This window comes from Aethalodelphis obliquidens, unplaced genomic scaffold, assembly GCF_003676395.1.
Source record: "Aethalodelphis obliquidens isolate GAN/ISIS:26980383/991018 unplaced genomic scaffold, ASM367639v1 scaffold56, whole genome shotgun sequence".
Lineage (NCBI taxonomy): Eukaryota > Metazoa > Chordata > Mammalia > Artiodactyla > Delphinidae > Aethalodelphis > Aethalodelphis obliquidens.
In genome coordinates this window covers 8,834,813-8,847,222 of record NW_020838000.1, presented here as the reverse complement: position 1 = coordinate 8,847,222, position 12,410 = coordinate 8,834,813, and the positions used below count along the sequence as shown (strand labels likewise).

The 12,410-nt window shown below is 35.2% G+C and overlaps 1 protein-coding gene across 6 annotated transcripts in view; it reads right to left on the bottom strand.

The window, feature by feature from the left end:
- The window catches only part of TBC1D5 (TBC1 domain family member 5), a 540,677-nt gene that overhangs the window by 332,197 nt on the left and 196,070 nt on the right, over positions 1-12,410 (bottom strand). For 5 of the 6 annotated variants that reach the window (XM_027086554.1, XM_027086556.1, XM_027086555.1 and 2 more), the window contains one exon: positions 2,943-3,074. The exons of the other annotated variant lie outside the window; for it this stretch is intronic. In XM_027086554.1, the coding sequence (XP_026942355.1) occupies positions 2,943-3,039 (97 nt within the window). In that variant the 5' untranslated portion in view covers positions 3,040-3,074. The remainder of the gene's footprint in view (positions 1-2,942; positions 3,075-12,410) is intronic. 6 annotated transcript variants of the gene reach the window in all.

The following is a 12,410-nucleotide window of genomic DNA, read 5'->3' as shown; positions in this document are numbered from 1 at the left end:
GAAAGAAAGCTTTGAAACAGATATTTTATAAAAAGGCATTACATTAAGTAATTATCTGAATACTATGAAAGCTGTAAGAAGGCATATACAATTGAAGCTAAAAACTCTGGCTACATGTAACAAAATGCTATTCTCAAAAGAGACCTAATAGAGGAAAATGTTCTTTCATCATGAGCAAGATTCCAAGCTCTTGTAAGATTGGAAAACAATTAGTAATTCAGAGAATACTATTTTATTAATAGGTTAAGTTTCCCTAGATCTTGATATTGTTTTTTTCCGGTTTAAAATAAAATAATTACTTTTTCATTTAATCCTTGAAAGTTCCATGCTAAGAATGAATAATCATGAGTAGCTGAACAAAACAGTTTTACTTTTTTTTATGGCTGCAATTGAATTACAGGTAACTTGTCAATTATTAATTAATACCCTCTGATCAAAGATCTTGGAATTTAAGGTGGTAATTTTTGTATATGACCAAATGCAATAGAGTACAGCATACTTTCTATGCTGCTTTCTGTTTCAGAAAGAAATTAAAGCAGTTAATTCACATGGAAAATGCGCCCTAAGATTTTGCATATATATATCTAAACAGTTCTTTTTTCTGCCCTTACCCACTTTCCTCAAACATCCATGAAAGTAAACCAATGATATGTAATTTTCTCTCTAGCATACCTATGATGTGGCTATTTTTGCTAATCCTTTCCAGAATACTCAGAATCATTTAACTCAGTAATGTACTGTTTTTCTATAAATGTTAAAAATTCAGATTTGAGAAATTAAAGATTTGTTTACTTACGGAATATACAACAGGAAATTTTAAAAACTCAAACAGAAAAACAGGACTTCTACACAGGGAAACCACTGATTAAGTCCAATGTCTGACTACTTACAAAATGAGTCATTCAGTTGTGTAAAAGGCTACAAATACCTGGAGAACCCCAAGAAAGACATATATTAAAATAAACCAACATACTAAAAAGGTGGTGATTTTTCAAGTAAATATGACAACCTCATTAAAATGCAACACACGGTTTTCTGCAAAAAGAAAACCTAAGATGAAATGTATGCTTTATATAAAATATTTACATATACAACGCACAAAACCTACTACGGTTAGTAACCTTTACGGCTTTGAAGAACTAGATATTTACATATCTTTCTTCTGCATGTGCGTGCGTGTATGTGTGTTTTGTATATATTTTTAACAGTTGACAGCTGTTTTAGAGCATACAGAGATGCCAAGCTGAATGAGGGTCTTGATTACTTCAAGATTAGCTATCTAAAGTTTCTATTCATTTTAAGTGTTGTTAGTTGGAAGAGTCATTAGTCACTTCCTTGTCTTATAGAACATCAGCATACATTTACATTGTTAATGAACATTTGGGGTAAATGAATTAATGGCACTTTTAAACATCAATTCAGTCCTAATAACTTTGTATGTCATAGAAATGTTGGCTAGGATATAAACGAAAAGCCTTTTCAGTAAAGGTAACTCCTCATTCCTACAAACAATAAAGGATAAAATTAATTTAAAATGTTTTTTAACCGGTTTAAAAAAAAAAAGAACCTCAATATTTAATGAACTAGTCCAGAGAAAAATAGGCACTTAAGGAAAAAACAAAACAACAACAAAAAAAACCTATGTTCTAAAATAAGCATATAAACCAGAACATTTTGGTGAAAATATTTCATATACTGACAACACAAAAATATATTCACTTTTAAAATATCCACTTATCAAAGCGCTTGCAGAATAATTTGACTTATTTCATTATGAGTACTTCTTATAGGTATGACATTTAAGAAAAAACATCACTAGGGAGGATTATATCATTCTTACCACTGAAATTCTTTAAATGCTGAAATTAGACATAAGTAATTTTTTCATATTATCAAAACCTTAAACAGCAGTTTAAATAAAAACAAATATAAAAATAAAATCACGAAAATAAGTTGCATGCTATTTTCATTAAAAACAACAAGGGTATTTGTATGATGTGGAAGGTATTAAAGATGCACTAAAAACATAAACACACTCCATAAACTCAATAGCATGTATGCTACAGAAATAACTACTTAAGGTATCAATTTCTTTTTTAATTCCCCAAACAAGAGTTAATGGCAGACCTTTATTTACATCAATACAGAAAAAAAATCATATTTGAAGTATGTAAAATATATGACTAATTATAATTTCTTAAAATAGATCTTATAATCCTGATACATGTATTGAATGAAAAATTACAAATAGTTACTTGAGTCAATGAATCAACTTTAGCAAATATTTAGTGAATTAGTTGAAATAAGGAAAAGGCGTCAAGAATGCTCACAAACTCATTGTTTCCTTCTAAGATACTATGTTATCACTAATACTGAGAAAATAATACAAAGCTCTGATACATATACATTTAATACATTTTTATAGGGCAGACCCCGAATACAGTTGATGTTTTAACAACTTCACTACACAGAGCTTTAAAAGTAAAACACAAATCCCAATTATTAAAAAAAAAAACAAAAAGAATAATCAGGCAAGTGCTTTATCCTGTAATAATCTCAACTTGCTGAAGGAAAAAAAAAAATCCCTGCAAAAAATCAACACCAAGAGCTTAGACTTCTTTAAAAGATGTTTGAGAAAAGGCCATTTTGCATTTCAACATTCTTATACTAAAGCAATAAACTGTTTAAGTTTATGATTTTTTAAAAAAAGAATCACAGTGCATTAAACACTTAGCTATAGCTAATGCGTCTGTCTATTATTAAAAGTTGACGTTTTGTGGAATCCATCAGTGTCAGAGCGCTCCATATCTATCCAGGGAAATGTTCTTAAAGCTCTCCCGCTCAGCCTCTCTAGAGAATGACACACAAGGCAGGCAGAGCTAGCTGGAGACCCTCTGCCATGTTTCCCAGTAACCTCAAAATTATCTGCATACAAAACTCACCTCCAGGCTTGTGTGAGTAACTCAACAAGGGGTCAATGCCCACTTCTTGTTCTTCTGGCTGCAGAGGATGTCTAGTTTCAGATAAGGAATGATACATTGTGAGAACTGGACAATGTCACCAAGAGTGACCACCTGGGAGATGAAAAATATGGAGAAAAATGATAAATTTTTTTCTGCTACGACTGGGAATAAATGCAAAATGGAAAATGATTAAATGAGCATGACAAACATTAACAAATTTTCCACAGGCTCCAGGGACTGTTACTACACATTGGTAGGCATATATGTAAAAGAAGTGAAAAAGTGGCACAAGATTTTCATTTCAACAATTTCTTCCCAAATCTGAACTTCACTGGTAACCTCTACCTCAACATTCAGTTACATTTATTTTCAGTAAACTTCTACACAAAAAGCTGAATTGTAAGTTAAATCACTGTCACATTTATAATATCCTTCATTTTACTGCCAAAATAATACACATTTACTATAGGAACTTTCAAAATATGGAAAATATAGCTAACTGAAATCATTTGTAATTATATTAGCTAAAAACACCACTGTTAACATTTCAGTTTATTCTATGTATTCTTTCTGGGCATTTAAAATACATATAGTTTAATGTGATCCACCATGCTAAGTATACCGATTATATAAATTATCATGAGTATTTTCCTTCTCATAAAAAAGTCTGTATTATCACTTCTAATGGATCCCTGGTATTCTTTATATAGCTATAACAATTGATGTAACCAATTCCTTATTAGCAAACAATTAGGATGCTTTTAGTTCCCCAACACTATGAATAGCCTCACAATGGATATCTTCCAGTAATACCTCTGTGCTGTATCCATGATTATTTCCTTAGGATAAAATCCTATAAGCATAATTGCTGGACCAAAATATTTATTTTTAAAAAATAAGATTTTAAGATAAGTTTTGCCAAATTATGCTCTAGAAAGATTTGTATATAATAGAACAATTCATTTCCCCTGGACCCTCATCAACAGTGGGAAGCAGTAATTCCTTTGTCATATGCTACATATATTTTTCTCAGAGTGTGTCTGTCTTCAAATTACATATAGTTTTTGTGGAGATAGTAACTTCTTCATTTTTATGTAGCCAAATATATCTGTATCTTCTTTATGGATTCTGCCTCTGGTATTCCACTTCCAAAGGCAAGATTATATAAATAACCACCTGTGTCTTCTCATTTTTTGAAGGTTTTCCTCCTCAATTCTCATTTCTATAAATAATTCTAATATTTTTTTAGAAATTAAATTGTTTTTGAACTTCCAAGGTACACTAACTACTTATAATATTTTTATGTCTATAAAGTACAAATGAGAATTTGTACTTCCCAAATCAGAATCTTCCAAATAATAGACTGAGTTTGCTACTTTTCATCCAAAATAATGTAAGTAACATAATCTTTTAAATTTTAAGAGCAGGGGGGACAGGAAGAGGAAATGTGTAATGCTAAATTGGAAAAGCAAGTCCAACCAAAATGGGTATGTAATTTTAAAGGATATAGTCTCCACTTATGGAGGAAAATACCAGAGAAGCCCATGAACACACAAATCCTTGACCAGTCTTTTCCTATCACAAAATGCTCCTTTATCCTGTTTACTTAATTTCTAAAACTCTCATTTCATAAAAGCACTCTTGAACACTTTCTCATTTTTATCAGAACCCTCCAACTCTCACCCACCCTCACTCTTAGATCAGATGTTAACATCCTTTCCCCCTCAGCTTATGGTTAAAACAAAAGAAGCAGAGGGTTAGGCTAAATCAACACTTGGGAAAGCAGAACTTTTGCTGCCAACAGAGTAAGAATTTCTAAAGCCATAAATCCTAAATCCATAAAGCTAAGCCATTGTCAGTTCTTGTTTCTTATGTGTACAAATCAATTAACATATATGGAGCACTAACTATACAGAAGGAACTCTGGGGAATATAATCTAGTAGAGCAGCAGTCCCCAACCTTCTTGGCACCAGGGACTGGTTTTGTGGAAGACAATTTTTCCACAGAACAGGGGGGTGGGGGTGGGGGTGGTGGGTTAGGGGGGATGGTGTTGGGATGATTCAAGCACGTTACATTTATTGTGCGCTTTATTTCTGTTATTATTACATTGTAATATATAATGAAATAATTATACAACTCACCATAATGCAGAATCAGTGGGGGCCCTGAGCCTGTCTTCACTTACCGCTCACTGATAGGGTTTTGATACGAGTCTACAAGCAATTGATTTATTATGGTCTCTGTGCAGTCAAACCTCTCTGCTAATGATAATCTGTATTTGCAGCCGCTCTCCAGCGCTAGCATCACTGTCTCAGCTCTACCTCTGATCACCAGGCATTAGATTCTCATAAGGAATGTGCAACCTAGATCCCTTGCACGTGCAGTTCACAGTAAGGTTCCCGCTCCTATGAGAATCTAACGCTGCCACTGATCTGACAGGAGGTGGAGCTCAGGTGGTAATGTGAGTGATGGGGAGCGGCTGTAAATACAGATGAAGCTTCGCTCACTTGTCTGCTGCTCACCTCCTGCCGTGCAGCCCAGTTGCTAACAGGCCACGGACTGCTGCTGGTCCATGGCCTGGGGGTTGGGGGCCCCTCTGGTAGAGGAGAGCAAAATGTAGATAAGCAATTATATTATAAAATAGAATCTGATACATTCTGCTGATCAAATGAATGAGCAGGTTAAAAAATAAAATCCTCTACTATGGAGAAGAAAGGCTCACCAAATGCCAACACCTAATGGGGTCAGGCAAAAAGCATTATTAATTACAGTTAACATCTATTAAGTAGTGAATATATGACAAAAACTACTCTAAATACTTCACATATACTCCACATTTCATCCTTCCAACAACTCAATGACGTATCTTCACCATCATTTTCATTTTACCAAAGAGAAAACTGAGGTACAGAGAGATGAAGCAATTTGCTTACAGTCGCACAACTAGGAAGTGCTGAACAGCCAGACTGTGAACACATCCTATCTGGCTCCAAAGCTCACCCTCTACTCAGTACTACACGTGGCTCCTGTTAAGTCAATGAGACAGACAAGAGAGGCATAAAGCAAGGCGGTCTAAGAGGACCGGGTCTGTGAATTATTGGAACATCCATTTCTCTGCTTCAACATTTTCAAGAAAAACTGGAAATCCAGAATTTTACGTGAAATCTCTTTACTTGTAAGTGTTGGCAAATAATAAAAAAAGAAAGAAAGAAAGAAAGAAACTGTGTGGAACTGATTAAACACATGTCAAAACTGTATTTGACCATGGACAACTATTTTAATGTAAAATTCATATTCTCTATACACTTTGTCATACTCTTTAAAAATACAAGGGTAAACATTTGAAATGAGTATTGCAAGTTAACTGCCAGACTTCCTTAAAATTTCTTTAATATCCTATACTATGTTTTCATATCATTTCTCATTTTTATAGTATATACTTCTGTTAGACTTCATATACCTAAAATATATAAATAAGGAGATGTTATATATTTTAAACTCTATGAGAAATAGACAAACAACAAGGAAACTGATATCAAAGTGTATTTCAAAAAGGAACATCAGAAGAAAAAAAACCCCCTCTATGGCTAAAATAAAATACAACATGACGATGTTCAAGTATTCACTCAAGATGCTCAAAGAGACTTAAGGTCTTTTAAACTCCTTAGAGAAAGTTAACTTCAAGTCATTCACTGATTTTAGCTTTAATAATAATTCTTTAGAAATTGAGATGTCTGTGGTAACACCCAATAAACAGAATACAAAGTTTACCAAACATACCAGTCTACAACCATTCTAGAGAATCAGGCATCTACTATATGCTAATTAATCATGCCTATAGGTTGAAACTGAGTCACTGAAATGCTTTTATTGTCAAGTAAAGCAAACCTGCTGAATAGTAATGAGTTATTTTCAAGAAATACGTTGAAGAAAAAGTTGGGACAATATCCTTAATTTTCTTTTAATCGTAGATTTAAATAACAATCTAGTTCAGAAGTAACTTATTAAGTAGGCGCTGTTTTGTTTTTTGTTGTTTTAAATACAAAGGGCTATTTTTGCTTTTTAGAAAATAAAAGAATATTTAACTTTGTTGGTTACTGCTACTGTGATTACCTTATAAAATCACAATACAACGTTGCTTTCAAATATGAAGTAATTTTTCCAATTTGTGTTCTGTGACCACAACAACAACCAAAAATAAAGCGGAATAGCAAAGGTTTTTAAACAAGTGTATCTATATTTGTTTTAATCACTATTTTGAATAAATTTTGTATCTATGAATATCAGACTATAAGAAAATATTTAATAAAAATTCAAATACTTAAGGGAATTTTTTGTGGTCTGAAGATTTTAAGATAACCCCTATAAAAGTCAAAATGGTATAAACATTTTGAAACTCACAGTGGACCACTGCATCTTATGTTTGTATACTTGCTATGCCTTAATCTTCTCTACACAGAAGCTAGACATATATGTAGAAAAATATATATAATGACCAAAAATATGTATCTTAGTAAATGACTACTCAAATCCATAATGGATGGAGTTCAGTTTTCTTAAATAATGCCAAGTTGTCTCTAGAATTTCTCTGACTGACAAAAATGGTAAAGAATTTTAAAAAATAAAAGCAATCTTATTTTTTCTAATTCAGAAAGCACAGCAATATACCTTCTAAGACCTGAGAAAGGAGATATCCCTTCTTTGCTACGCTTACTATAAATAACGAAGTTCCTACTGCACATGAACTCAACATTCACAAAACTCAAAACTGGTTGTGCAGCGTGGTTTTACTGCCATCCTGGTCACAGGAACTGACACATTAGGCTGAAAGTGCCATTTAAAAATCCCAGACTAATCTTAGGACAGTTGTAGTGGCTTCACATATCTAGTTCTTGCAGTATTAAATCTTAAGATAAAAGTGATCTGTCTGAAAGAAGGGAAGTCTTGTGAAAATAGTATTTAATGAAAGGGTAGGAGTTCAGCACTAAAGCTTGGAAGATAGTCTTAAAGTATGTTAACTAAATTTCAGAATAATCTATTTTCCATGTAAACTGAAGCAACACAAGCAGTCTGTAAGTGAAAATTTCAAATTATTAGCATGATACAGACAAAACAAAAGGTTAGCTGAATAAAATTTCTCACTTTTAAAATGGCATCATATAAACAAAACCTCTAGAAAAATAGTTTATTCTCTCTGAATCTGAAGTTCTACGTATTTCAGCTTATATTCATTCTATCACTGTTTCTATTACATAGGCATAGAACTAGCATTCTGAATTGTGTCTTCTAAAGACATCCGTATTCAGAAAAGCTCATACAAGCATACTCCATTCATTTATATTCTTGCCTGATGGTAAACTTAGAAGTCAAACACTGAAGTTACAGAGTAATATTACTTTACATAAAGATATCTCTTGTAAGAAAAGCATATCAAAGAGCTTAAATGAACTATTTTCAGAGCACAATTATAAAAGGGCGAGAGCATACAGCATGAATGACTGTTACAGGTAGTATGCATTCACCATGATGGGTATGTAACCTAAAATATGACATCTTGCCTACAAAAGCAAGAAACTGATAGAAGCTAGATTTTTTGTAATTAAGAGAGTAATGGACCATTACCTGTAGAATTGGCAAAAAACAAAAACTTTTATTTAGAAATATTGGTAGCTAGAGGTAAATGTGATGGTCAGGAATAATGATGTTTTAAAGTCTTAAGTTACAAGGGGGAGAAGGAGGTAGAAAAGGAGCAAGGAAGAAAGAAAAAGAAATGAGAAAGAAAACAAAGACAAAGGATGAAGTTCCATTTTTAAATTCTGTCAATCTTGAATGCAAGAGTGCTACACTGGACTTTAAATAAGTTAATTAAGTATTAAAATCAATCATCTGAAAGTCTTAATATTTAATATTGGTTAGATTGTATATCAAAGTAGTTTTATTATTTATTTACTCTAAACCTTTCCAGAATACTTCATCTGACAACAGGGGGTCTGTTTCTCACAAGATAAATGCATTTACAATGCCAAATAAATTATATATAAAAGCGTTTATCTTAATACACGTCATTCAATATTAAAAATCACCCATTGGTAAAATCCCGAAACCCTAATGCATTTTTACCAACCACACAATTGTATTATTCAAGTGCTGTCTATTAAATACCTCAGTGTAGGTATAGGACTACAATGAGGGTCTACACACTGAGAACAATGATCAAAAGAAAATTAACACAGATTTAATCCTTATAATTAACAGGCTATTAGAACAAGAATTTTAGGGTAAACAATCCACTATAAATATACCAGATTCACAAACGATACACACAATCAGAAACATGTAGAAGATACGAAAGGTTCACAGGTGGTCTTAAATATTTTATATTACAAAATAGGAATATGTTTGGCCTTTCAATATCCAAATGCTATAAAGTAATAGAACGTGGCAGTTGTGACCATATACACAAGAGGAAATTGAGCATTATAAAGAGCTAAAGTGGCCTGACAAAAAGCTCTCCAGCATGTATGCTCACGTGGTTTCAGAGTTCTCTTGAATACATGCTCACAAAGCAAAGACTGAGAAAGCAGCTCAGCCTAGTAACCAAGCGTTTCATTTATTATAGCCTTCCATTGCTATTGCCGTATTTTATATGTATAGACACCACCTCTAGCCTTTACGCTATTCGGTCAGCTTTTCATAAAATCAAGAGAACTACAACAATTAGGAGTTCAGGAAGAATGAGCAAAAAAGAAAATAAAAAGAGAAAACAGTCACAGTAACTTGGTCAATTACGTTAAACTGATGATGATGTTAAGAACAAGGAAAAGAAATAAATGGCTACTCTTCGCATAAGCATCACATCAAGTCAAACATTTTGGTCAAAAAACAAACAAAAAACATCCCCTTGGGGGCTTCCCTGGTGGCGCAGTGGTTGAGAGTCCGCCTGCCGATGCAGGGGACACGGGTTCGTGTCCCGGTCTGGGAAGATCCCACATGCCACGGAGCAGTCTAGGCCCGTGAGCCATGGCCGCTGAGCCTGCGCGTCCGGCGCCTGTGCTCCGCCACGGGAGAGGCCACGACAGTGAGAGGTCCGTGTACCGAAAAAAAAAAAATCCCCTTGGTGCAAGCCTGGGGAGGCCTGAGTTGTATCCAGAAGCCTATGAGCAACTGTGAGGAGACTCGTCTGAAAGTCCGTGGGGATCTTATATTTATCCCTTGGCTATTAGTAAGTGGTAGGGCTGCGAAACCTAAAGAAACGTTACTTAAAACAGTACTTTTAATTAAACAATAATAATAGCAAAAACATAGCATTTATTGGGAAGCAGGCACTGTTTAGGCACTTTTACATTTCAACCTTACAAATTCCTCTGTGTGGCAGACACTCTTCATTATCCCCTTTTATGATTAGGCAACCACAGAGAAGTTAGAGAACTTAGAGTCACAGAGCTGTTAGTGGCAAAACCACCTCAGGATTTATAGGATGAAGAGTTTTCTTTATTGTTACGTTAAGTATAATGCACAGGCAGACGTTGGAGATACTGCGGGTTCGGTTCCAGACCACCGCAATAAAGCAAGTATCGCAATAGAGTCACTGGAATATTTTGGTTTCCTGGTGAATTGGAAAGTTATGTTTATGCTATACTGCATTCTATTATGTGTGCAATAGCATGTCTAAAAAATGTACATACCTTAATTAAAAATATTTTATTGCTAAAATATGTTAATTATCAGCTGACAACGCAGGGTTGCCACAAACCCTCAAATTTGTTAAAAAACACCACGATCTGCAAAACACAATAAAACGAGGTATGCTTGTAAGGCAAAGCATTCTAGCTTACTTTTCTCCCATACAAGCTTTGCAAAATCTAGGATTAAAAGTTCAATAGGCCCTTTATATTTACAGGGTATATGTGCCCTCCCAAATCACCATCTGAGAATAAATGCGTATCTAGAGAGAAAAGAAAATAACAAGTAAGCTATGGATGCAGACAGAGTTTATATATGCCTCAGCAAAATTATAATTTATGAGTAAGCCACATGACCTTTGGAGTCACTATCAAACAGCCAAAACTGTGAATTACTTAAATCCCGCAATGCTATGATTCATATTACACCAATCACTGCAGTTCCAAGTAGCATCACTGAGGGGAGGCCAGCTGCTCAGAAGCATCACCTGATCCTCTCTAGCCAAAGTAGCCTACACAAAAACATCTATACTTTCCTCCCTCCGCAGTTTTATTCATACCTCTTCCCCTCCTGATGAGGCCTTTCCCATTCAGTTTTCTAAATCCCAGACATAATTTGAACACCTATCTTTTCCTCTGTGGACCAATGCCAGAAGTCATTTCTCCCTGCTCCTCCATAGCAGCATTTCCCTCATGTGATGGACCACAGGAGCCTGCCTGCAGGACAATATTAAGCAATAAATGCTAGTAGTTAGAATATGAAGAACTACGTTTGTTCTAAATACATTTTGGTCGATAGCATTAGTACAGATTCTTCTTACAGAGAGAAGGTATGTAATTGAAGTCTTCAGTAGAAAGTAAAATATATATATATTTTTTTTTTTTCGGTACACAGGCCTCTCACTGTTGTGGCCTCTCCCGCTGCGGAGCACAGGCTCCGGACGTGCAGGCTCAGCAGCCACGGCTCACGGGCCCAGCCGCTCCGCGGCACGCGGGACCGGGGCACGAACCCGCATCCCCTGCATCGGCAGGCGGACTCTCAACCACTGCGCCACCAGGGAAGCCCAGTAAAAAATTTTTATTCAAGTTTTTGCTTCCCCTCTGTAGTGTGACCACTCCTAACCCCCTAATTGTTGATTCATCTCTCACTGACACTCTGGCAAGACCTCCCCCTAACTGGTCTCCCAGCTTACATTCTTCCTTGCTGCTGTCAACAGTGTTGATTGCCTTTCCGACAAAATTCAAATTTTGTTCCGGTCCAAGTGCTCCTGGAGAGATACCCAGGGGGGTAGTTATAATTGGTCTAAGGCAATCATGATGGTCCCATTTCCTGTGTCAGATTGGTTGGGATGAGCCATTCGATGTGAATGGAAGTTGCCCAAAGGCTTCTAGAGGTTTTTCTCTCAGTTACAAAGACTCTTAATAGCAGTGGATTAACCAACCTAGATTTACCCTACCTCTAGCCATCTTGCTATAAGCAGTAACAGAATCCTTACTGTATAACCCAACTGAGATTTCCTGTTACTGCCAGATTTCACAGCCTAGCATACCCACCTCCTACAGTCCATTACCACACAACATCCAATGCGATTTTTTTCCACTGTAAACTGTTTCCCAACGTACTTAGCATAAAATCCAAACTCTTGTTAAGAGGCCCTGGATCCAGACCCACGCCTAACCCTCTGACCCCACTCTCCCCTCGGTCGGGATGCTCTGGCCACACAGGACTTCTTTCTATTCCTTAAACAAAAATCCAGCTCGGGG